Source organism: Scyliorhinus canicula, chromosome 27 (genome assembly GCF_902713615.1).
Source record: "Scyliorhinus canicula chromosome 27, sScyCan1.1, whole genome shotgun sequence".
In the NCBI taxonomy this organism is placed as follows: Eukaryota; Metazoa; Chordata; class Chondrichthyes; order Carcharhiniformes; family Scyliorhinidae; genus Scyliorhinus; species Scyliorhinus canicula.
In genome coordinates this window covers 12,785,238-12,810,789 of record NC_052172.1, presented here as the reverse complement: position 1 = coordinate 12,810,789, position 25,552 = coordinate 12,785,238, and the positions used below count along the sequence as shown (strand labels likewise).

The 25,552-nt window shown below is 50.1% G+C and overlaps 2 protein-coding genes across 2 annotated transcripts in view; one reads left to right on the top strand and one right to left on the bottom strand.

The window, feature by feature from the left end:
• Positions 1-784, bottom strand: part of LOC119957796 — a 47,844-nt gene extending 47,060 nt beyond the window's left edge. Inside the window, exon 1 of the mRNA XM_038785898.1 lies at positions 696-784. The gene's annotated coding sequence lies outside the window, so the exon portion shown is untranslated. The remainder of the gene's footprint in view (positions 1-695) is intronic.
• Positions 785-15,144: 14,360 nt separating this feature from the next.
• LOC119957833 (thymus-specific serine protease) overlaps positions 15,145-25,552 on the top strand; it is a 30,265-nt gene continuing 19,857 nt past the window's right edge. The window contains exons 1-3 of the mRNA XM_038785972.1: positions 15,145-15,287; positions 21,731-21,918; positions 23,870-23,969. Coding sequence (XP_038641900.1) covers positions 15,227-15,287; positions 21,731-21,918; positions 23,870-23,969 — 349 coding nt within the window. The 5' untranslated portion in view covers positions 15,145-15,226. The remainder of the gene's footprint in view (positions 15,288-21,730; positions 21,919-23,869; positions 23,970-25,552) is intronic.

The following is a 25,552-nucleotide window of genomic DNA, read 5'->3' as shown; positions in this document are numbered from 1 at the left end:
CAAGCTCCCAATCCAGGAACACCCGGCTGTGAATGTACCTGCGGATCTTCATCCCGCCATGACAGTTTTCAAAATATTTTTTTAAACAAATTTAAAGTGCCCCATTCTTTTTTTCCACTGAAGGGGCAATTTAGCATGGCCAATCCACCTACCCTGCACATCTTTGGGACGTGGGGGTGTGACCCACACAAGCACGGGGAGAATGTGCAAACACCACGTGGACAGTGATCCGCGGCCGGGATCGAACCCAAGCCTCGGCGCCGTGGGGCAGCAGTGCTAACCATTGCGTCATTCCAAACATAACAGTTTATTAATTAAATTCAATATATCTGGTCATCTGTGGACTCACGCTGGACAATGCCCATGAAAGCCACCAGATCACCATGACAAGACAGCCGAATCTCTAGCACCCTTTAGGAAAGGGAATCAGTCCAACTTAGTTAAGCCTACATGGGACTCTGGCAACAGTGTTTTGTGTCTAAGTACTCACTGGACACATAGGCAATAACTGCTGGCTTCCCAGTGTTAACCACACTCTTAAGTAATAACAAAATGCAAGAAGAAAGGTCATAGGGCGGGGAGCTTAAACCACCAAACATGAAGTGAGAATGGCCCATCCTGAGCTAGCGAATAAAATGACAGTTTCCTGACCCCAAGAATTGGATGCGTCAAAGATAACAAGCAAGTTGACTCACATCTCAATCTGCCAGGCGTCCCCGATTGTCTGCTGAGAATGGTAGCTGCAGCAGGAGTGTATCACGGGGATTAGAACATGGCCTGATCGTTTAAACCAATAGCCCAAACTAATTACTCGGATAAAGAACTTCAAAAGAGCCAACGTCAGTGCCAATGAGATGCGAGGTTAAGCGGGTCAGGCACGGATAATAAAGAAGGAAATCTCAGTCGAGGACAAATGGGACTCTCATTACCCAGCAAGTAAAATGCTACATGCCAATGACTCATCATTAATGACTCCAGTAGGGAATTCAGGAGAAGTGCATTGGCTCAGAGAGTGGGTAGAATGTGGAACTTGCTACTACAGGGAGTGATTTTGATTAGCTACGCTGCCTTTAAAAGAATATTAAGAAGGCTAATGGAATGCTATCCTTTATTACAAGACGAAGATAAAAGCAAGGCTATTATGCTTCTGTTTATGGGGCATTGGTGAGACCACATTTTGAACACTTGTGCAGTTTTGGTCTCCTTATTTAAGGGACGATGGAGGCACTTCAGAGGAGGTTTATTTGATTTACGCCTGGAACAAGTGGGTTGTTTCATGAGGACAGGTTGGACAGACCTGGCTTGTGTCCACTAGAGTGTAGAAGACCAGGTTAAAGTCCAGGAGGTTTATTTGGAGGGTAGCTCATCATCAAGCTGGTGATTCCAAACAAACCTGTTGGACTTTAACCTGGTGTTGTAAGATCTCTTACTGTGCCCGCCCCAATCCAACGCCGGTATCTCCACACATTGAGTTTAGGAGGGTGGGGGTAGGTGGGTGGGTGGGGGGGGGGGGGGGGTTGACTTGATTGAAGTTTAGAAGATCCATTGCACCATGGGAGGGTCCCCAGCTCACCACTCCATAGCCCTGAAAGCTGGCAGTGCCACCTGGGCAATGCCACCTGGGCCAGGTGCCAGGCTGGTACCTACCCAGGTGGCACCAACAGTGCCAGGGTACCACCCTGCCCAACACATGCACCTAGGGGCCTCCAATCCCCTGGGAGACCCCCACAAGCATCATTCGTCTGTTTTTTTCCCCCAAAAAATATACTTTATTCATAAAATCTCCAATAAACATTACAGAACATTTCAAATTGTCTTGACTGTACATTTCCATCAAAGTTACACATTCACTTGTCTTTCTTCCATTCAATTGGGATGACATTACACACATATCCTTCTTTACGTTACAGTCCTTTCTTAAATATTGACATTGTCGTGTTTCTTTTATACATTGGAGTATTGAAGACACGGACAGAGGGGTTTTGCACTGTTACCGCCCCCCCCTCGGTGTACATTTGCTGGTGAGACCTTACACAGTGGTCTTTCCCCATTGTGCCTTGGCGGCAGCTGCCCCAAGCTTGAGTGCGTCCCTCAGCACATAGGCCTGGACCTTGGAATGTGCCAGTCTGCAACACTCGGTCGAGGACAATTCTTTGCACTGGAAGATCAGCACGTTTCGGGCAGGCCAAAGAGCGTCTTTCACCGAGTTGAAAAACTGAAAAATCGAAAATCGCTTATTGTCACGAGTAGGCTTCAATGAAGTTACTGTGAAAAGCCCCTAGTCGCCACATTCCAGCACCTGTTCGGGGAGGCTGGTACAGGAATCGAACCGTGCTGCTGGCCTGCTTGGTCTGCTTTAAAAGCCAGCGATTTAGCCCAGTGAGCTAAACTAGCCCCTTGTTGATGACCTTCCAGCAGCAGTTGATGTTTGTCTCGGTGTGTGTCCCTGGAAACAGTCCGTAGAGCACAGAGTCCTGTGTCACAGAGCTGCTCGGGATGAACCTTGACAGATACCACCGCATCTCTCTCCAGACCTTCTTTGCAAAGGCACATTCCACAAGGAGGTGGGTGACTGTCTCATTTCCCCCACAGCCACCCCGAGGGCAGCGTGCGACGGTGCTGAGCCTTCGGGTGTACATGAAGAATCTGACAGGGAAGGCCCTTCTCACCACCAGCCAAGCTAGGTCTTGGTGCTTGTTTGTAAGTTCTGGTGATGAGGCGTTCTGCCAGATAGCTCTGACAGTCTGCTCAGGGAACCAGCCAACGTCCTCCACAGTCTCCTTTCATTCATCTGGTACTGAATGCCACTCGGCCCAGGTCTCCATGGGGAGGATTGGCGGGAGGGAGAACTGTGTACATGGGTCTGAGGGATGTGGCGGGTGCTATTTCTTTCCCTTTTGTTGTTTGGGTGCTCTTTTGTTTTTTTCTTTTTCCTTTTGTTTGAAGTTGCTCTTGAAGTTGGGGGGGTATTGTTCATGGGGTGTTACCGCGGTTGTTTGTTAATAGAGTTAAGATGTTTATATTTTGTAAAAATGTCAATAAAAATTATTTTTTTTAAAAAGAAGAAAAAAAAAGAAAATTAGGAGTCAGCCTTGTAGGACTACTGAGAGGTGACTACTGTGTGGGAATACCAATCAGAGCCTGATAGCTCTGAATTTCCTGATAGGCTCATTCAAATGTGTTGAGCGTACAGAACGTACGATGACTTCATCGCTGCAATGGCAGAGTGGATCAGAAAACAAATCATTACAGAAGTCAAAGATGCCAAATACTAATCCATAATAATAGTGATGTCAATCACGTGGACTAATGAACATTAATTTTAAGATGTGAGACCAGCAATGGTGAAGTTGTAGAGCGATTATCAGGCGCAGCCACATCGAAATCAGAGAAACCACGTAGAGGAGTTTGAAAGTGCCGGAAATGCAGCCTTCACTGTTTTGTGGAACTGTATCCTTCAAAGAATCAATGCTGTCAGCAAATCACTGCAAAACGTTGGTACAACTCTATTAAATGTTTCACAATTGTTCGCTTCAGTTAAAGGTTTTGTCATGGAAATTCTAAATGACTATCATAGAATTTACAGTGCGGAAGGAGGCCATTCGGCCCATCGAGTCTGTACAGGCCCTTGTAAAGAGCACCCCACTTAAGCCCACACCACCACCCTTTCTCCGTAACCCAGTAACCCCACCGAACCTTTTGGACACTAAGGGGCAAATTAGCGTGGCCAATCCACCTAACCTGTACATCTTTGCACAATGGGAGGAAACCGGAGCACCCGGAGGAAACCCACGCAGACACACGGAGAACGTGCAAACTCCACACAGACAGTCACCCAAGCCGGGAATCGAACCTGGGACTCTGGCGCTGGGAGGCAGCAGTGCTAACCACCGTGCCGCCCCAGAGCCATCAGGGGGCAGGGCAGGGAAGTAAAAGTGGTGGTAGGGCATCAGCCCTGATCTTACTGAATGATTGAAAAAAAAATTAAAGTACCCAATTCTTTGTTTCCAATTAAGGGCAATTTAGCGTGGCCAGTTCAACTACCTGCACATCTTTTTGGGTTGTGGGAGTGAGACCAACGCAGACAGAGTTAGATGAGGAATTTTGGGAGGACGTTCAAGTGGAGCAGCACGGTAGCACAGTGGTTAGCACTGTTGCTTCACAGTGCCAAGGTCCCAGGTTCGATTCCCGGCTTGGGTCACTGTCTGTGCAGAGTCTGCACATTCTCCCCGTGTCTGTGTGGGTTTCCTCCGGGTGCTCCGGTTTCCTCCCACAAGTCCCGAAAGACGTGCTGTGAGGTAATTTGGAAATTCAGAATTCTCCCTCTGTGTATCCGAACAGGCGCCGGAATGTGGCGACTAGGGGCTTTTCACAGTAACTTCATTGCAGTGTTAATGTAAGCCTACTTGTGACAATAAAGATTATTAATTAATTAATAATTAATGCTGACAACAGTACAATAACAATATGAAAATCACTTATTGTTACAAGTAGGCTTCAAATGAAGTGACTGTAAAAAGCCCCTAGTCGCCACATTCCGGCGCCTGTTCGGGGAGGCTGGTACGAGAATAGAACCGTGCTGCTGGCCTGCTTTCGTAGCCAGTGATTTAGCCCAGTGAGCTAAACCAGCCCCTGCCATGTTATGAGTTTGTTGGCTTGGGCAGCACGTGTGGCACAATGGTTAGCACTGCTGCCTCACAGTGCCAGGGACTCGGGTTCGACTCCGGCGTCGGGTGACTGTGAGGAGTTTGCACGCTCTCCCTGTGTCTGCGTGGGTTTCCTCCGGGTGCTCCGGTTTCCTCCCGGTGCTATGTCTTTTCGTCCGACGTCACTTCGTCCAACGTCACTTCGTCCACGTCTTTTGGTCCTACGTCTTTTTGTCCGCACGTCTTTTGGTCCTACGTCTTTTTGTCCAATGTTTTTTTTGTCCAACGACTTTTTGTCCAATTGTAAATAAACTCCGTAGAAAACAAGGTATAATATCTTCAATGATAGATTCACAGAACTAATGATTTATTATGAGACTTTTATTGATAAAATACAAGTAAAATACAGTGGAAAGATGTATTTATAAAAAAAGTTATTTAAGAAAAGTAATAACATTTAACTATCTAAAAGTTAACTTATTACTAAAAATTACTAAAAGTGATAAGATATCACTTAAAATTGATGCAAATTATATGCCACATTCCTCAAAAAATCATTTTTTCCTGTTGAACCATATTCAGTGACCAATCTTTTGAGGCGTTCAGTTAATTTTTTATATCGCGTACATGAATTTGACGGATCTCGCCGAAGAATTTGAGTCTTTTTGCCTTTAACCAACCCTTCCTCTTCCTTCAGAGTTTTGATTAACCTCCAGATATTCAAATGAGCTCCACCCGCCGAACGCTTTATCGCAGAATGAAACCCCTCAGCAGCATTATTTGTTCTCGGTAGATCTTGTAGAACACGCTGATTAACATTCCATACAGCTGTCGGGAATGTAGGTGGTTCTCTCCTTTGTCTAGCACCACGATCTCTCGCAATGCCTATGTAAGTCAAGTCGAAGTAAACGATGAATTCAGCAGGTATTTCTTCATCGTCTATCAAATCTTCATAAGCCTCTTCGACATCTTCAACGGGGAGGAAAGCTAATGCTGAGAAACATCGAATTTTAAGACAGAATTCAGAGTCTGTGTTGTATTTTTCTTTGAGGCCTAAATCTGTAATTTTTCGAAACACTGATTGGCTGAAATGAAACAAACATGCCACGACAGATGAATTAAGGAATGATGCATTAAATGCCTTGTGAACTGCAACTTCGAAATCTGCCATGATATCAAGCGGATCTGCATTAGGTTGCATAATTTTCAATTGCTCAAAAAACAATTCGTATGTCTGCTTTGTTTTATTCGGCATTAATGCAAAGACCCGTGGAAAACTGCTACCTTTAACTTGTACATGAATGCAAAACAGTTGAAACCACTGTTCTGGCACAATCTTGAAGGTTCCATCACATGACCAATGACGATATGATGCTATATCCTGAAGAGCACTTTCTGATGCAAATACTAGTAAGTGCTGTTGATCCTCGACGCCCGAATCGTATGTCAGAAACTGTTCGCCATTATCAAGTTTACAATATTCGTCAGGTATTTCAAAACCATGTCTAGCCGCTGGATTAGCGGGAAATCCAGAATTTTTTTGTCGGCATCTTTGAATAGTCCTTGAGACGACGGGCAACCTAGGAAGTTGAGAGCAAGTATTTTCTGTTAGTTGCGTAAACTTGGCCGCTAGTATGCTACGCGAACTTGCTGCTATGTTTTCCACTGCTTCATGCTTTATTTCTGCAACTGCTTTTCTAGCATTTAACGAATCTACATCAGCTGGATGAAGGTGCTCACTAGAAAAAGAAATAATTTTCGGCTCATTGTTTTCCGTTACCGTGTGAATCCGCACTGAACACAGCCTTCTTTTCTCACATCTCCAGTATTCTTTTCCTAGTTCTGTACTGCTTGAATGAAAATCGTAGATGTAATTACTTTCATCAACTACTTTTCTTTTGTTCTTGGTCGACACAATGAACTTTGCCATTTCGGGATGGGCAAATTCAGAAAGTTTACATTTAATTTTAGCAATTTCAAAGAGAGAGAATGAGTACACTACTTTATCATGAGGTTTTAACAATACAATAACAACTGAACGGAAAGAGAACGGTAATAACTATCCTTTAACGAGGCTCGTTATAGTTTTGTGCATTATACACAAAGATATTGTGCAAGATATTATACCTTGTTTTCTAAGGAGTTTGTTTACAATTGGACAAAAAGTCTTTGGACAAAAAAATTATCGGACAAAAAGACGTGCGGACAAAAAGACGTGCGGACAAAAAGACGTAGGACCAAAAGACGTGGACGAAGTGACATTGGACAAAGTGACGCCGGACGAAAAGTCGCGTCACGTTTCCTCCCACAGTTAAAGATGTGCAGGTTAGGTGGATTGGCCATGATTAATCGCTCCTTAGTGTCCAAAGGCTAGGTGGGGTTATGGGGTTACAGGGATAGGGCAGATGAGTGGGCCTAGTTAGGGTGTTCTTTCAGAGGGGGAGTGTAGACTTGATGGGCTGAATGGCCTCCTTCTGCACTGTGGGGATTCTATGACATCTATGATAATTAAAGAGCTGACAGCGGGTGGCATGGTGGTGCAGTGACTAGCCCTGCTGCCTCGCCATGCCAAGGACCCGGGTTCGATCCCAGCCCCGGGTCACTGTCTGTGTGGAGTTTGCACATTCTCCCCGTGTATGCTTGACACAACCCAAAGATGTGCAGGTTAGGTGGATTGGCCAAGCTAAATTGTCCCTTCATTGAAAAAAAAAGAATTGGGTGTCAAGCAGTGATTTGGGGGTTCCGTATTCTGCACATACTGTGCATCACAATTTAATAATAACCTTGATTAGTAACACAAGTAGGCTTACATCAACACAGCAATGAAGTTACTGTGAAAATTCCCGAGTCGCCACATTCCGGCGCCTGTTCAGGTACACAGAGGGAGAATTCAGAATGTCCAATTCACCTAACAAGCACGTCTTTCGGAACTTGTGGGAGGAAACCGGAGCATCCGGAGGAAACCCACGCAGACACTGGGAGAACGTGCTGACTCCACACAGACAGTGACCCGCGCCAGGAATCGAACCTGGGACCCTGGCGTGGTGAAGCAACAGTGCTAACCACAGTGCCACCCCTCATCAGCTACAGTACAAGCTTGCTGTTGTCATAAGTTAAAGACACTGCAACAGCCAATCTGTCAACCCAATCTGGGTTTCTGTGACTTGCATTATGTGAGTTGGGGGTACCCGGGGTCAGGTGGGCATTGACATCAATGGGGGAGGGTCGCCACGACACCAAGAGGCCCCCATGAAAGTACAGAGAGGGCAAGGCCCCCAAAAGTGTAAGTCCTCCTCTGACAACAGTGGCTACACTTGAAAAGTACTTAATTGGCTCCATAGTACTTTGGTTCATCTTGACGTTGTGAAAGATGCCGTGTTCTTTAATAAGAAAATTCCTCCTTTTGCTTAATTGACTTGAACTGCCCAGTTCCAATCATTATAGGCAGTCTGTCATGAAATGTAACTTTTAAAATTAGTTAAGCCGTACAGATCTGGTACTGAAAGGGTTAACGTGGGGCATACCGCCCGCATGGTGATGTAAGAAGTCACATGACCTAGGGTGAAAGGGTGGGTAGCAACATGTAAGGACCTTTCTTTTTGATTAATTCATGGGATGTGGGTGTTGTGGGTGATGCCAGCATTTATTGCCCATCCCTAATTGCCCCTTGAGAAGGTGGTGATGAGCTGCCTTCTTGAACTGTTGCAGTCCATGTGGTGTAGGTACACCCGCAGTGCTGTTAGGGATGGAGGTCCAGGATTTTGACCCAGCGACAGTGAAGGAACGGCCGATATCTATCCAAGTCGGGATGGTGAGTGACTGGGAGGGGAACTTCCAGGTGGTGGTGTTCCCAGGTATGTGCTGCTCTTGTCTTTATAGATGGTAGAGATCGTGGGTTTGGACGTTTCTACTTAAGGAGCCTTGGTGAGTTACTGCAGTATACGTAGACGGTGTAGACAGTGCACACGGTTGCCACTGTGTGTCAGTGGTGGAGGAAGTGAATGTTTGTGGAAGGGGTGCCAATCAAGCGGGGCTGCTTTGTCCTGGATGGCTAGTATGGGATCCTCACCTTACCTGATGTAGTTAATAAATACTTCTTAATAACCTCAACAGTGCTGCTTCAAGCTATTGAAGCAATATACATCATGGTAGCGACAGCAGAACAGATCCTACTCCAGGGGGTGCGGCAAATGTGATTGACGGGTCAGGGTCCTTAGCTGGTTTCGGAGCTAAACACTACAGGGGCTGGTTTAGCACAGGGATAAAGAGCTGGCTTTTAAAGCAGACCAAGGCAGGCCAGCAGCACGGTTCAATTCTCATGCCAGCCTCCCCGAACAGGCGCCGGAATGCGGCGACTAGGGGCTTTTCACAGTAACTTCATTTGAAGCCTACTTGTGACAATAAGCGATTTTCATTTCAATACTGTCGGTCACTTTGATTCCACTCCCCAAGTTTGACTTCTTCTGGACTAAAGGATGCATTGCGGTTCTGTGGTGCTTCTACATCGCCAGTTTAGGGAGGGTGGTCTGGCTACGCCGTGTCTTAATATCCAGGGTACCCTGCAGAGACAAGTGGAGGTTCTTTCTAGCTCAGGAGTGAGGGCGTGAGGGCCACATCTGGATTTTGCTGGGCTTTTAAATTAGCCGTGATGTGCTCATCTTCTCTCACCCTCTCCTCAGTCGCTGCCATAATTAGAATGCATCACCAAAGATTGATGATTCAAATTGTGCGCCATGAAACTTGTGATGCTCACCAGACATATCAAACCTTCACATTTGTGAAAAAAACTCTCCATTCTTTGTAAAAAGCCCCCGCCAGTTGCTGTCTACTTCTATGTTGTCCGCAGTACTCATTTTTCAAAGGGAAAAGCAAAACTATGTTTCAAATAGTTGTTTTGGAAGATTGTTCGTACTTCATGCATAGACGGAGTAACGTGTGCGACGCTTTGCAAAGTGCTTTGTTTGACAACTGACACTGCCTGGCGAGTAAATTGATGGACTGTGAAAATCTTGAAGCCCATGGATGTAATTTCAAACTGAAATCAACCACTGACGTAATGATTTTTATGCTTCGCTATTTTTTGTAATCAATAATTGTTACCACACAAGGCAGCTTTAGGGATAGAATTTGAGCTCCCAAGGCCAGAGGTGGTTGATATTTTGCTCCACACCGCCTCAGATAATTCACACATATTTCTTCCATCGGCTGCATGGCCTCAATTGCGACATACAGTTCCTGTTTGTAACCCTGGGGTACCATTGTGTACCCTCACAGGGCGCTCTCTGTCTTTTCCTGGGATCTGTGAAGAGTCTGGCAAATGGTTTCCATCAACTGGGGTCCTCCCCGATCCAGCAGTCGACAATGGGTTCATGGCCACCTTTAGACTTTGTGGGAGCAGATGGTTATTATTGTTGGAATAGATAGTCCCAGGTTCGATTCCCGGCTTGGGTCACTGTCCGTGCGGAGTGTGCCCGTTCTCCCCTGTGTCTGCGTGGGTTTCCTCCGGGTGCTCCGTTGGACATTCTGAATTCTCCTTCTGTGTACCCGAACAGACGCCGGAGTGTGGTGACTAGGGGATTTTCACAGTAACTTCATTGCAATGTTAATGTAAGCCTACTTGTGACAATAAAGATTATTATTATGTTATCTTCCAGGAGCCGTTGCTCAGGAATCTCCTTCCCACATGCGCTGATTCAGCTGGCAGAGAGTAAAGTCCTTGCTGACAGGGTGACCAGAGCCTGCAACATACAGGGTGGCAGAGGGTTTTCTATGCCGACTCTTCCTGCACACCCTTCACTCCATCACCTTTGCCTTCTGGCTGAACATGGCCTGGCATTCCACCCCAGTGTTGGTTACCCAGAAGCAGATCCAGCAATGCATTCTTCTTGGTTTGCTTAGAAACACACATTTTTCCTGATGTCATGTGAGAGTACCTTTAAGAAATGGGTGTTCTGGGCAGCACGTGGGCACAGAGAGTAGCACTGCTGCCTCATGGCGCCGAGGTCCCAGGTTCGATCCTGGCTCTGGGTCACTGTCCGTGTAGAGTTTGCACATTCTCCCCGTGTTTGCGTGGGTTTCGCCCCCACAACCCAAAGATGCGCAGGCTAGGTGGATTGATTGTGCTAAAATTGCCCCTTAATTGGAAAAAATGAATTGGGTACTCTAAATTTATAAAAGAAAAAAAAAAGAAATGGGTATTATCAGTGATGTCAGAGTGTGGGTGGAGCTGGGCTGTCTGTTAGCTTTTTACTTTCATTTTAGGCTGTTTGCTGCAGGGTGTGTTTTAGTTTTGTTTTCAGTGTTGGAGCTGAAGCCAGACAGAGCTGGTGTACTGTTGATCTCTCTGCCATGAAAAGACTATCTCTTGATCATTTGGTGAATTCAGAATTATAAATGTTCTCAGTCGTGAATGTAAACCTAATGTTCTTCTGTTAAAAGGTGTTTCTTTTGTCTTCTGGATGTTGTTTGGGAAGTTATTAAGGATTACTTAGTGTTGTATTCTTTGGGGGTTGTATTTGAATTGATGGTTGCTAAGATGTTCACTGTATGTTTTAAAAAGGTTAACTTGAGTTCATAGAATAAACATTGTTTTGCTTTAAAAAATAATTTTCCATTTCTGCTGTACCACACCTGTAGAGTGGGCCGTGTGCTCCCCATACCACAATCTAGTAAAAGTTGTGGGTCAGGTGAACTGCATGATACACTTTGGGGTTCTCTAATCCCTGACCCATAACACTGGACACACCTCAAAAACTCTTTCTCCTCTCGACATAATTCCCATTCCAGTCTACATCAGGAAGATTACATCCCCATTATCATTAATCTATGGTCTTTGAAGGGGCGGCACGATGGCGCAGTGGTTAGCACTGCTGTCTCACAGCGCCAAGGACCCGGGTTCGATACCGGCCCTGGGTCACTGTCCGTGTGGAGTTTGCACATTCTCCCCGTATCTCACGTGGGTCTCACCCCCACAACCCAAAACGTTGTGCAGCGTAGGTCAACTGGCCAGGCTAAATCACCCCTTCATTAGAAAAAAAGAATTTGGTACTCTAAATTTATTTTTTTTGAAAAGACTGGGAAGTGGTTTGGGGGTGCCCAGGAATTGGTGTTTCATCAATGTGTTCGCACTGATGAGCGACCATTTGGGTGCTGTCTCTGCAGGACCGGGTTCACATGATCATCCAGTCAGACTGTACACCGGCGGGTTCACACTGGGGCAAGGCCATTCACCTCCTCTGAGTCTGGGAAAGGCTTCACTCCGTCATTAGACCTGCTGACAGACCAACGAGTTCACAGGTGACTACAGTGATTGGATATATCCAAGACCGAATTAGGTCTGTTTCTAGAACATAGAACATACAGTGCAGAAGGAGGCCATTCGGCCCATCGAGTCTGCACCGACCCACTTAAGCCCTCACTTCCACCCTATCCCCGTAATCCAATAACCCCTCCTAACCTTTTTATACACTGAGGGCAATTTAGCATGGCCAATCCACCTAACCTGCACGTCTTTCGGGGCTTGTGGGAGGAAACCGGAGCTCCCGGAGGAAACCCGCGCACACACGGGGAGAACGTGCAGACTCTGCACAGACAGTGACCCAGCCGGGAATCGAACCTGGGACCCTGGTGCTGTGAAGCCACGGTGCTATCCACTTGTGCTACCGTGCTGCCCGTCAGTTTTAGCTGCTAATATTGTGGATAATGTTAAATCGGCTCTGTGTTAAAAAAAGATCGATGGTCTTTGGAATTTCCTTTGCAAACTTGTTCCTCCATATCTTTTGCACTTTTTGGTAATTTGTAATATACACCCCAGCGGTATAACGGTATCTCAATTGTTTCTTACCAAATTATGTCCTCAGCCCTTCGAAGACATCCTCTCTCTCCAGCACTATAATATTCTCTTTAATCAATATTGCAACCTCTCTCCCTTTTTATCCTTCCCTAACTTTCCTTAACAACTTTTATCCAGCCATATGTAGTACCCAGTTCTGTCCGATTTTGTGTGGGCATCACCACAACAGCAGATGTCTGTGTGGTTATCTGCAGCTCACCACCCTTAGCACCCTTTGTGCATTTACATAACATGCACTGTAAACTTCACTTAGACCCTGTTGCACTCCCTCTTATTCATGTGTTCTTTGGTTTAGTTATCATGAAGTGTAATTAACCACTTTTTTCCTACCACTTTTAAATCGTTAACTTGATAACCAGTTGACAGCCTTGTCAACCTTGGTTTAACACTGAAGTCTCTGAGTCACACAGTCCTTGCTTGTCCTGGTAGTGAAAAACTTGAGTGTTGCTGAAAAAAGACACCTTGTCGAAGCTTTTTATTTAGCACTCACCAGGATGATCGCAAGAATATCAATGTCAGGGAAGGAACAACTTTATACTGTGTGTGAAGAGAGTGCTGATTGGTGGACAAGTGGACTCTATTGGTAGAGCCGTTGTCATGGAGATGACCTTACCAATCAGAGTCCACTTGCCAAGCAATTAGAACTGTCTTCACATACAGCATGAAGCCGGCAAGGTAGCACAGTGGTTAGCACAGTCGCTTCACAGCGCCAGAGACCCGGGTTCGATTCCCGGCTTGTGTCTGTGCGGAGCATGCACGTTCTCCCCGTGTCTGCGTGGGTTTCCTCCGGTTTCCTCCCACAAGTCCCGAAAGACGTGCTTGTTAGGTGAATTGGACATTCTGAATTCTCCCTCTGTGTACCCGAACAGGCGCCGGAATGTGGCGACTCGGGAATTTTCACAGTAACTTCATTGCAGTTTTAATGTAAGCCTACTTGTGACACTAATAAAGATAATTATTATTAAGTTATTGTTTTCTCCTGACATTGGTATTACTGCGATTGACCTAATCAGTGCAGGAGGAAAAGCTTCAACAAAATTGTATTTTTGCAGCAATACTCGAGCCCTTGCTCCTTGACTTGAACATGATCATCTCTGCTGATGCCCCAGTGCCGACCTGAAGGAGTAAAATAAGGAAGTAAAGTCGCCATAGTCCCAGATGACCATAGGCTGCTTTCCCCTTTTGCTGGGGGGGGGGGGGGGGGGCTGGCTGGTGGTGATTTAACCTGAGGGTCACCACATCTCAGGCGAGGGGCAAGGTAAGAAGACGGGGCTCGCTCTGCATCACCAACCGGCCATCCAGCCGAATTAGCTAATCTGAAGGAGCGCTGCGCTGTTGGAGGCTTCATTGGGGGTGGTGGGGGTGGAGGGGGGGGGGGGGTGATGTAAAAGATCCCATGACACTATTTTGAAGAGGAGCAGAGATGTTCCCCCCTCCCCCCAGCCCAGTGTGCTGGACAACATTCGCCCCATGGCCAGCACCTCAGAATCAGGTCATTATCATAGAATCATAGAATTTACTGAGCAGAAGGAGGCCATTCAGCCCATCTAATCTGCACCGGCCCTTGGAAAGAGCACCCTACCTAAGCCCACACCTCCACCCTATCCCCGTAACCCAACGATTCGGGAAATTTTGCACGGTCAATCCACCCAATTATCCAATTGTTGAGCTTCCTGCGCGTAAATTGGCTGCGGTGTTTCCGACATTACGACAGTGGCTGCTGCTGAAAAGCATTTTATTGACGAGGAGGTGGTGTGAGATGTTCTTTGGTTGGTCAAAGCTCCAGGTAAAGGGACCTGTTTGTGGAGGGGAGGTTCGCGAGCTTGGGAGAGTTAGAGGGGAAGTTTGGGCTCCCCCCGGGGAACATGTTTCGGTACATGCAGGTTAGGGCGTTTGCCAGGCGGCAGATGGGGGGGGGGGGTTCCCCTTGTTGCCCCCACGTGGGGTACGGGACAGTGTGCTCTCGGGGGTGTGGGCCGGAGGAGGGAGGATTTCGGACATATACCGGGTAATGCAGGAGGTAGACGAGGCCTCGGTGGAGGAACTGAAGGGTAAATGGGAAGAGGAGCTGGGTGATGAGATTGAGGAGGGGACGTGGGGGGATGCCCTGGAGAGAGTGAATTCCTCCTCTTCCTGTGCGAGGCTTAGCCTCATACAGTTCAAGGTGCTGCATAGGGCCCACATGACTGGGTCGAGGATGAGTAGGTTTTTCGGGGGCGAGGACAGGTGTGCTAGGTGCTCGGGGAGCCCAGCGAACCACGCCCATATGGGGGGTCTGGATTGGGGGGAGGAAGAACTGTGTACATGGGTCTGAGGGATGTGGCGGGTGCTATCTCTTTCCCTTTTGTTGTTTGGGTGATCTTTTGTTTTTTTTTCTTTTTCCTTTTGTTTGAAGTTGCTCTTGAAGTTGGGGGGGGTATTGTTCTTGGGGTGTTACCGCGGTTGTTTGTTAATAGAGTTAAGATGTTTATATTTTGTAAAAATTTCAATAAAAATTATTTTTTTTAAAAAGCTCCAGGTAAATCCAATTCTGCTTCACTGGGTCAACAACCTGCCCAGCAACAGGCCACCAATCAGAATTGAGGAAGCGGGAATATGGACAGGCGGCCCGGCCAATGGGAGGAGAGGCTGGGCGGGGCCTCTGCGCGTGCCTGTCATGTGATGCTGAATCATGTGACCGAGCTGTCAGTCAGCCCTAGGCAGAGGGACTCCTGCTGCTGCTGCGAGGATGTGGCTGCTGATCTCTGCGCTGCTCCTCCTGCAGCCGGCACTCAACCTGGGCTCCGGAGGTAAGAGAAGCCGAGAGAAAGATAGTGAGGGACATGGATGGACCGGCAGACAGAGGGCAGACAGACAGACAGACGAGGGGGCAGACAGACGAGGGGGCAGACAGACGAGGGGGCAGGCAGACAGACAGACAGACAGACAGACAGACAGACAGTGGAGGGGGCAGACAGACGGAGGGTGGAGGGGGCAGACAGACAGAGAGGGAGGGTGGAGGGGGCAGGCAGGCAGACAGACAGAGAGGGAGGGTGGAGGGGACAGACAGACAGACAGACAGACAGAGAGGGAGGGAGGAGGGGACAGACAGAGAGGGAGGGAGGAGGGGGCAGACAGACAGACAGAGAGGAAGGGTGGAGGGGGCAGGCAGACAGACAGAGAGGGAGGGTGGAGGGGGCAGGCAGACAGACAGAGAGGGAGGGTGGAGGGGACAGACAGACAGACAGAGAGGGAGGGTGGAGGGGGCAGACAGAGGGAGGGTGGAGGGGGCAGACAGACAGACAGAGAGGGAGGGAGGAGGGGGCAGACAGACAGACAGAGAGGGAGGGAGGAGGGGGCAGACAGACAGACAGAGAGGGAGGGTGGAGGGGGCAGACAGACAGACAGAGAGGGAGGGTGGAGGGGTCAGACAGACAGACAGAGAGGGAGGGTGGAGGGGGCAGACAGACAGACAGACAGAGAGGGAGGGAGGAGGGGGCAGACAGACAGACAGAGAGGGAGGGAGGAGGGGGCAGGCAGACAGACAGAGAGGGAGGGTGGAGGGGGCAGACAGACAGACAGAGAGGGAGGGTGGAGGGGGCAGGCAGACAGACAGAGAGGGAGGGTGGCGGGGGCAGGCAGACAGACAGAGAGGGAGGGTGGAGGGGGCAGGCAGACAGACAGAGAGGGAGGGTGGAGGGGGCAGACAGACAGAGAGGGTGGAGGGGGCAGACAGACAGACAGAGAGGGTGGAGGGGGCAGACAGACAGACAGAGGGAGGGAGGAGGGGGCAGACAGACAGACAGAGAGGGAGGGAGGAGGGGGCAGACAGACAGACAGAGAGGGAGGGAGGAGGGGACAGACAGACAGACAGAGAGGGAGGGAGGAGGGGGCAGACAGACAGACAGAGAGGGAGGGAGGAGGGGGCAGACAGACAGACAGAGAGGGAGGGAGGAGGGGGCAGACAGACAGACAGAGAGGGAGGGAGGAGGGGGCAGACAGACAGACAGAGAGGGAGGGAGGAGGGGGCAGACAGACAGACAGAGAGGGAGGGAGGAGGGGGCAGACAGACAGAGAGGGAGGGAGGAGGGGGCAGACAGACAGACAGAGAGGGAGGGAGGAGGGGGCAGACAGACAGACAGAGAGGGAGGGAGGAGGGGGCAGACAGACAGACAGAGAGGGAGGCAGGAGGGGGCAGACAGACAGACAGAGAGGGAGGGAGGAGGGGGCAGACAGACAGACAGACAGGGAGGGAGGAGGGGGCAGACAGACAGACAGAGAGGGAGGGAGGAGGGGACAGACAGACAGACAGGGAGGGAGGAGGGGGCAGACAGACAGACAGGGAGGGAGGAGGGGGCAGACAGACAGACAGGGAGGGAGGGAGGAGGGGGCAGACAGACAGACAGAGAGGGAGGGAGGAGAGGGCAGACACAGACAGAGAGGGAGGGAGGAGGGGGCAGACAGACAGACAGAGAGGGAGGGAGGAGGGGGCAGACAGACAGACAGAGAGGGAGGGAGGAGGGGGCAGACAGACAGACCGAGAGGGAGGGAGGAGGGGGCAGACAGACAGACCGAGAGGGAGGGAGGAGGGGGCAGACAGACAGACCGAGAGGGAGGGAGGAGGGGGCAGACAGACAGACCGAGAGGGAGGGAGGAGGGGGGTGGGGGTGGACGGAGGGGGCGGAGGGAGGGAGGGAGGTGGGTGGAGGGAGGGAGGTGGGTGGAGGGAGGGAGGTATGTGGCGGGAGGGGGGGCGGCAGAGGGAGGGGGGGGGCGGCAGAGGGAGGGGGTGGTCAGATGGAGGGAGGGTGGGCAGCTGGAGGGAGGGAGGGGGGGTGGGCAGAGGGAGGGGGGGGCGGCAGAGGGAGGGGGGGCGGGCAGAGGGAGGGGGGAGGAGGGAGGGGGTGGTCAGATGGAGGGAGGGTGGGCAGATGGAGGGAGGGAGGGGTGGGCAGATGGAGGGAGGGAGGGGGGGTGGGCAGATGGATGGAGGGAGGGAGGGGGGGGTGGGCAGATGGAGGGAGGGGGGGGTGGGCAGATGGAGGGAGGGAGGGGGGGGTCGCGCGGTGGTTAGCACTGTTGCCTCACAATAACCAGGTCCAATTCCAGCCTTGGGTCACCGTCTGTACGGAGTCTGCATGTTCTCCCCGTGTGTGCGTGGGTTTCCTCCGGGTACTCCGGTTTCCTCCCACAGCCCAAAGATGTACAGGTCAGGGGGATTGACCATGATAAATTACCCACAGTGTATAAAAGGATGGGTGGGGTTACTGGGTTACAGAATCGGGTGGGGGCGTGGGTCTCGGTCGGGTGCTCCATCAGAGGGTCGTTGCAGACTCGATAGGCCAAATGGCCTCCTGCACGGTAGGGATTCTACGACTAGAAATGCAACTTTGTTGATAAGAATTCTCTCTCCTTCGCCCCCAAAATCTCTCCGTGGGGGAAGCTCCGTTTTTAGCCAATTGGCTCAATTGAATTGGAGGTTGCCATGACCTGTTGGATGCCAACAACAACTTGCATTTATGTAGCACTTTGGCCAAGAGGCTGACCATCGTGGCCCCCATGCCGGACGACGCAGCCCACACTTATTGCTCATCTTTAATGCGACCGGTGAGCCTGCTCAGTTCTCCCAATCTCGCTTGCTTTATCATTTAATGTTACATTTCTGCCAAGGACTTCAGCTGATGATTTAAGTTTGCGCTGCATCGTTTGAAAAAAAATCAAGAACTCGCCATACTTCAGTCTTCAAATGTCTTTGAAGTTTTGAGGGTTTTAATCTTTCATCTGCTCGGACATCCCTGCATATAAAACACACGGGACTTTGCATCCTGATTTGCATTGGCACAATTAACAAAGCCATACCTCAAGAAATCATCTTTATAATGTTTTGTTTCTGATTTCCATATCTTATGGGTGTTCGCCAGAGGCCCTGGAGCTCTGCATCCAGCTCACATCAGCATTGCTTTGTCCTGCCGTGGGACTCTCCTGTGCAGCTCTCTCCAGCAGATTCAGTTGTGTGATCCGAGCCTGTTTGTGTTTCTGGCTCCCCTCTTCCTCATCACAAAATGACCCATCTTCAGTTGATCACCTGGGCCTGCCTGTTGCTTGATTTGAGGGTTAAATGTTGGCCAGGACGCTGGGGAGAACTCCCACGTTGCTCTTCCAAATAATGCCATGGAATTTTAAAAAGGTGGGCAGCACGGTGGCGCAGTGGGTTAGCACAGCTGCCTCACGGCGCCGAGGTCCCAGGTTCGATCCCGGCTCTGGGTCGCTGTCCGTGTGGAGTTTGCACGTTCTCCCCCGTGTCTGCGTGGGTTTCGCCCCCACAACCCAAAGATGTGCAGGGCAGGTGGATTGGCCACGCTAAATTTCCCCTTAATTGGAAAAAATAAAATCTAAATTTATTTTTAAAAAGAGAAAAGGGAATTTAAAAAAGACTTCCATTGGGTCAACAAGTCAATCTGAAAGATGACCCCCCTGGCACTCCAACGTTCCCTCAGTGCTGTGCTCCGGCGCTCCCTCGGCACAATGGACCAGGCTGCTGTCCTTGGTAGGGGCGGGGGCGGGGGTGGGGGGGGGGGGGGGGGGGGGGGAACGCGTGTTCAAATCCCACCACGGAATCTGGAATTGGAAGTTACTCTCGGTTACGGTGACCCCACCCATTGTTGATGGTTGCACGAACATATCTGGCCCCTTGTAGGGATGGAAATCTGCCATCCTTGCCCCACCTGGCCTACATGTGACTCCATACCCACAGCGGTAACTGCCCTCTGAAGTGGTGTGGCGAGCCATTCTGTTTAGGGCCGGTTAGGGATGGGGAGCGCCTGCTGGGGCCAGCCAGCGAACTCTACCGCCAGTGCCCTTGCCAAGTCCTGTCGTCGCTGATTTACATTGGCACCTGGTTGGCAACGCTCTTGATTTTAAAGATTCTCCCCTCCAGCCCCTCAACACCCTTCAATCTTTATACTCGTCTAATTCCGAGCTCCCGATTTGAATCTCGCCGGATTGGTGACTGTGTCTTTATCACCTGGTCCATGGAATCCCTCCAGTGCGGAAAGAGGCCATTCAGCCCATCGAGTCTGCACCGACCCTCTGAAAGAGCGTCCTATCTCGGCCCACTTGCAGTCCCTATCCCTGTAACCCCACTTAACCTGTGTGGTGAATGTAATGGATGTATATATGTTAATTCACACTGTCTTTGTCAGCGCAGTAGCGCTATCCTACCACTAGGGGGAGTAGCACTGGGAGCACCCAGGAACTTGTACTGGGCTCCACCCTTGGCTCCGCCCACGACTCCTCCCCCTAGTGCAGTTGTATAAATACCCATGTCTAGAGTCAGCCTGAGTTCACTAAGAGTTCATCGACAGGTAACAGGCTGACTCTGAAGTAAGTCGATTAAAGCCTAGATTCACATCGGAAACGCGTGTCTGGTGAATTGATGGTTCCATCAACCTGCACATTTTTGGACACTTAAGCGGCAGTTAGCACGGCCAATTCACCTAACCTGCACGTCTTGGACTGCGGGAGGAAACCGGAGCTCCGGGAGGGAACCCGCGTAGACACGGGGAGAATGTGCAACCTCCACATAGACGGTCACCCAAGTCCGCAATCGAACTCGGGTCCCTGGCACTGAGACAGCAGTGCCAACCATTGTGCTGCCGTGCCACAGCACATCACGTCCCTACAAATCTTTCCCTCCACCTCTCTGCTTTTCTGCCTCACTTTCCTCCTCCTGCTTTAAGAGCCATGCCCCATAGTCACAAACATCTACAGTACAGAAAGAGGCCATTCAGCCCATCGAGGCTGCGCCAGCCATCAGCCACCTACCCAGCACTTGGTCCATATCCTTGCAAACTATGGTGTTTCAAGTGTCCATCAGTCAGCAATATCTGCTGTGGTCTGGTATCAAATATTCTTTCGTAACGCTGAATGTTTTCCTCATCAAAGATGCTGTACAAATACAATTTTTTTCCCTGAAAAATAACAAGTAGTTGATGGACTCGGAATGAGAATCGCGATTAGCACAATGGTTAGCACTGTTGCTTCACAGCGCCAGGGACTCTGGTTCGATTCCCGGCTTGGGTCACTGTCTGTGCGGAGTCCGCACGTTCTCCACGTGGCTGCGAGGGTTTCCTCCGGGCGCTCCGGTTTCCTCCCACAAGTCCCAAAAGACGTGCTTGTTGGGTGAATTGGACATTCTGAATTCTCCCTCTGTGTACCCGAACAGGCGCCGGATTGTGGCGACTAGGGGCTTTTCACAGTAACTTCACAATATAAGGGGCTGGTTTAGCTCACAAGGCTAAATCGCTGGCTTTTAAAGCAGGCCAGCAGCACGGTTCGATTCCCGTACCAGCCTCCCCGGACAGGCGCCGGATTGTGGCGACTAGGGGCTTTTCGCAGTAATTTCATTGAAGCCTACTCGTGACAATAAGCGATTTTCATTTTAAGGGGCTGGTTTAGCTCACTCGGCTAAATCGCTGGCTTTTACAGCAGACCAAGCAGGCTCGCAGCACGGTTCGATTCCTGTACCAGCCTCCCTGGACAGGCGCCGGAATGTGGCGACTAGGGGCTTTTCACAGTAACTTCATTGAAGCCTACTCGTGACAATAAGCGATTTTCATTTTTTTTCATTTCAAGCCTACTTGTGACATGAATAAAGTTTAATATTATTATTTGAACCAATTGAGGCACAACCCACCAAATTGATGTTGAATTTGGGCAACTTGGTAGCACAGTGGGTAGCACTGTGGCTTCACAGCGCCAGGGTCCCAGGTTCGATTCCCGGCTGGGTCACTGTCTGTGCAGAGTCTGCATGTTCTCCCCGTGTCTGCGTGGGTTTCCACCGGGTGCTCCGGTTTCCTCCCACAGTCCAAAGACGTGCAGGTTGGGTGGATTGGCCATGATAAATTGCCCTTAGTGACCAAAAAGGTTAGGTTGGGTTACAGGGATAAGGTGGATGTGGGTCAGTGCAGACTCGATGGGCCGAATGGCCGCCTCCTTCACTGTCTGTCCTATGCTGTGTTGTAATTGGTTTGAATTGATAATTAAGGACAGCCACACCCAATTGGGGAAGGATTAGGGGATCATTTGTATGGGTATATAAACCAGTTGACCCTGGCTGGCTGGGAGGAACGTGGAGAGTCTGTGACTGCCGCCTTCGGCATTAACCTGGTTTACGGTGCAGTCTAGCTTCCGATTCGTTCCTTCCCCAGCGGTGTATCGGAATTAACCCCCTGCTGTGTTTCTCCTGGTCAAGGTCGGAACATGTGGCTGATCAAGGAGAAAGTGCACCGATCCCGGGAGCTGAGGCTCCAGAAGCACCTGCTGGATAACTGGAAGGCCCTCCCAGCCGAAGGCAAAGCTGATTGGGTTGTGCCCAAGGAGGGACTCTTCCCACAGCCACTGGATCACTTCAACAGAAGGAACAACGGCACTTTCAAGCAGGTGAGTACTCTTTGTCCTCCACCCACCCCAGTTGCCTGCCTTTGGCCCTTGGCCCGCACTGAATTATGTGGAATGTTACAGCCCAGAAACAGGCCATCTACTCTATGATAGTATTTATGTTTCACGTGAGCTTCCTTCCAAACCTACCTTTTAATTTCTCCTTCGCGTCTGTCTAACTTTCCTTGAGACGTAAAGCTTGTCATAATATACATCTATGTATATAAAGGGGTGCAGACAGGCAGTGATTGACGCACAGGATGACCAGTGAACACAGCAGCCAATCACCAGACAGGACACGGCCACTATAAAGCCAGAGGGCACTAGGTTTCCCGTTCTCTCGGGACCCAGCCTCTGAGACAGTCAGAGTCCGTGAGCATAGCCAGTGCAAACACCATGCGGTAGCTAGTAAGTCTGGTCAGGCTAGTATCAGGTCTCCAGTCAAGTCAGCATAGTGTCAACCCACAGTTGAACATATATAATAGTTCAGATGTTAAATAAAATCGTGTTGCATCTTTTTTTTTAAAAATAATTTTTATTCAAATTTTCACATTTTCACAAAAAAGAAAGCAATAACAGAAAATTCAAGAACAAAAAAAAACAGACCCCCCCCGGCCGTAAATACAAAAGAGAAACAATAAATTAACGCCCGTCATTGGCAAAAAACAGACATTCGACCCAAAGCAAAAACAGAGACAACCCCCCCCCCCCCCATCTCCTGAAAAACCCCCGCACTGACACCCTTAGGGCAAATTTCACCCTCTCCAACTTAATAAACCCCGCCATATCGTTGACCCAGGCCTCCATGCTTGGGGGTCTTGCATCCTTCCACTGAAGAAGAATCCTCCGCCGGGCTACTAGGGACGCAAAGGCCAGAACACCGGCCTCTTTCACCTCCTGCACTCCCGGCTCCACTGCAATCCCAAAAATTGCGAGTCCCCAGCCTGGATTGACCCTGGATCCTACCACCCACGACACTGTCCTTGCTACCCCCTTCCAAAATTCCCCCAGCGCTGGGCATGCCCAGAACATGTGGACATGGTTTGCTGGGCTCCCTGAGCACCTAATAAACCTGTCCTCGGTCCCAAAAAACCGGCTCATCCTTGTCCCAGTCATATGAGCCCTATGCAGTACCTTAAACTGTATAAGGCTAAGCCTTGCACACGAAGAGGAAGAGTTCACCCTTTCGAGGGCATCTGCCCACGTCCCCTCCTCGATCTCCTCACCCAGCTCCTCCCATTTATCTTTCAGCTCCTCCACCGAGGCCTCGTCTACCTCCTGCATCACCTGGTACACTTCCGAGATCCTCCCCTCTCCAACCCATACCCCCGAGAGCACCCTGTCCTGGACCCCACGCGATGGCAGCAGGGGGAACCCCGTCACCTGCCGCCTGACAAACGCCCTTACTTGCATGCACCTAAAGGCGTTCCCCGGGGGGAGCCTGAACTTCCCTTCCAGCTCACCCAGGCTCGCAAACTTCCCGTCTATGAACAGGTCCCCCAGCCTCCTGACACCTGCCCTGTGCCAACTCAGGAACCCGCCATCAAAAAATCGTGTTGCATCTTATCAAGTGTTGGAAGTCTGTCTCTCGCTACACTGCATCAAGTGCAGTCCACGTCGACCCAGCCTGCCCAACACATCAAAGCTCTCGGCTAATAATAATATAATAATAATCGCTTTATTGTCACAAGTAGGCTTCAATGAAGTTACTGTACAAAGTTCGGAGAGGCTGGTGTGGGAATCGCTGGCCTTGTTCTGAGAGTTGAGAATTCCATGCTCTGACTGCTCCTGAATTGTCTGTCTGGGATTATCGGTGGCATTTCTATGTTTATGGTTTTTTTTTTTGTTTGCACCTTCTCCAGTGCCTCCTTGTTGGCCATTTGAGGCCACAGCGTTGTTGGAAATCGGGTCGGAAAGTGTACTCTAACCAGTGTCTGGTGTGTTTGGTCCACAGAGGTACTGGGTGAACGCAGAACTGTGGGAGCATCAGCGGGGTCCTGTCTTCCTGTTCATTGGCGGAGAGGGAGCGTTGACGCCATACTCGGTATTGGCAGGTATTTGATCGCTGCAGGGGGCAGACTGGGTTGTGTGTGGGGCGTAAACCCACCACCGTGCTGGCTTCCGTTTTTGTCTTGAATGCCCTTTTCCCGGCCTCCCTGTTGCCTTCCAGGACGTGGCTGCAAGCCAGTCAAGTTTAGTCATTGAGCGCCCGTGAGTACACGTTAGCAACCTGCTGGAAGGGAGGAGGCCGTTCGGCCCATTGAACCCTGGCTGGCATGAGATGGCGGCGTCAGTGTTTTCTCCAGGGCGCGCCTCGGACTGCTTTCCCTCTCTCTCATTCAGAGGGCGGTCGGTGTTCTGAAAAGAAATCTGCAAATATTAAGGGCCCCCCCCCCCCCCCCCCCCCCAAGGTGTACACACGCCAAGTCCAGGCAGCCACTTTGTAAAGCAAGATTGGCTCATTTCTTTTACAGATCTAATTTGAGGGATTGGTCAGTGGGGGGGGGGGGGAGAAACTCCCACCTTCGATTCCCAGTTGCCCGTGCGACCCGAGAGACCTGGCTCGATTTAATCTTTTGTCCCGAAACAATCACCTTTTTTAGCTGTTCGCTCGTGGGAAAATGGGACTCTCTTGGGCGATTGACGTTTATTGGCCCACCCCCTAATTGCCAGTTTGGAAATAGCAGCGAGTCGCTGCTCTCGATTACAACAGAGTTCCTTGCCGGGCAGTTTGAGGGGGTGTTATGAATTAGCCATATTGCTGCGGGTATGGAGTCACCTACAGGCCAGACTTGTATGTGACTCTCAGTTTGGGTTCCACCAGGACCACCCAGCTTCTGACCTCGTTCAAACATGGGCAGAAGTGTTGAACTCGAGAGGTGAGAGTGACTGCCCTTTGACATCATGGCCACGTTGGGGTCGCGTATGGCATCAAGGGGCCCTAGCAAAACTGGAGTCGATGGAAATCGATTGGGGGGGGTGCCACATCCAACTCCCTCCACCACTGACGCACGGTGGCATCCGTGTGTACCATCTACAAGATGCACTGCAGGAACTCCCCCGAGGTTCCTTCGACAGCACCTTCCAAACCCACGACCTCTACCATCTGGAAGGACAAGGCCAGCAGATACCTGGGAACCCCACCACCTGGAGGTTCCCCTCCAAGTCACTCACCACCCTGACGTGGAAACATATCGGCCGTTCCTTCACTGTCGCTGGGGCAACATCCTGGAACTCCCTAACAGCACTGTGGGTATACCTACAGCATAGGGACTTCAGGGGTCCATCAAGGTAGCTCACCACCACCACCACCTCAAGGGCAACTAGGGATGGGCAATAAATTCTGGCCTACCTGGCAACACCCATCAGAGAATAAAAAGACTGGGTAAGGATGCAGTGAACTCCTCAGTTTTTATAGCCGTTTTATGGTCACTGTTACTGTTACAAGCTTTTAATATTCCAACTTTGATTAAATTTGAATATCCCAACCACTGGGTGGCACAGTGGTTAGCATTGCTGCCTACGGCGCTGAGGACCCGGGTTCGAATCCTGGCCCTGGGTCACTGTCTGTGAGGAGTTTGCACATTCTCCCCGTGTCTGCGTGGGTTTCACCCCCACAACCCAAAGATGTGCACGT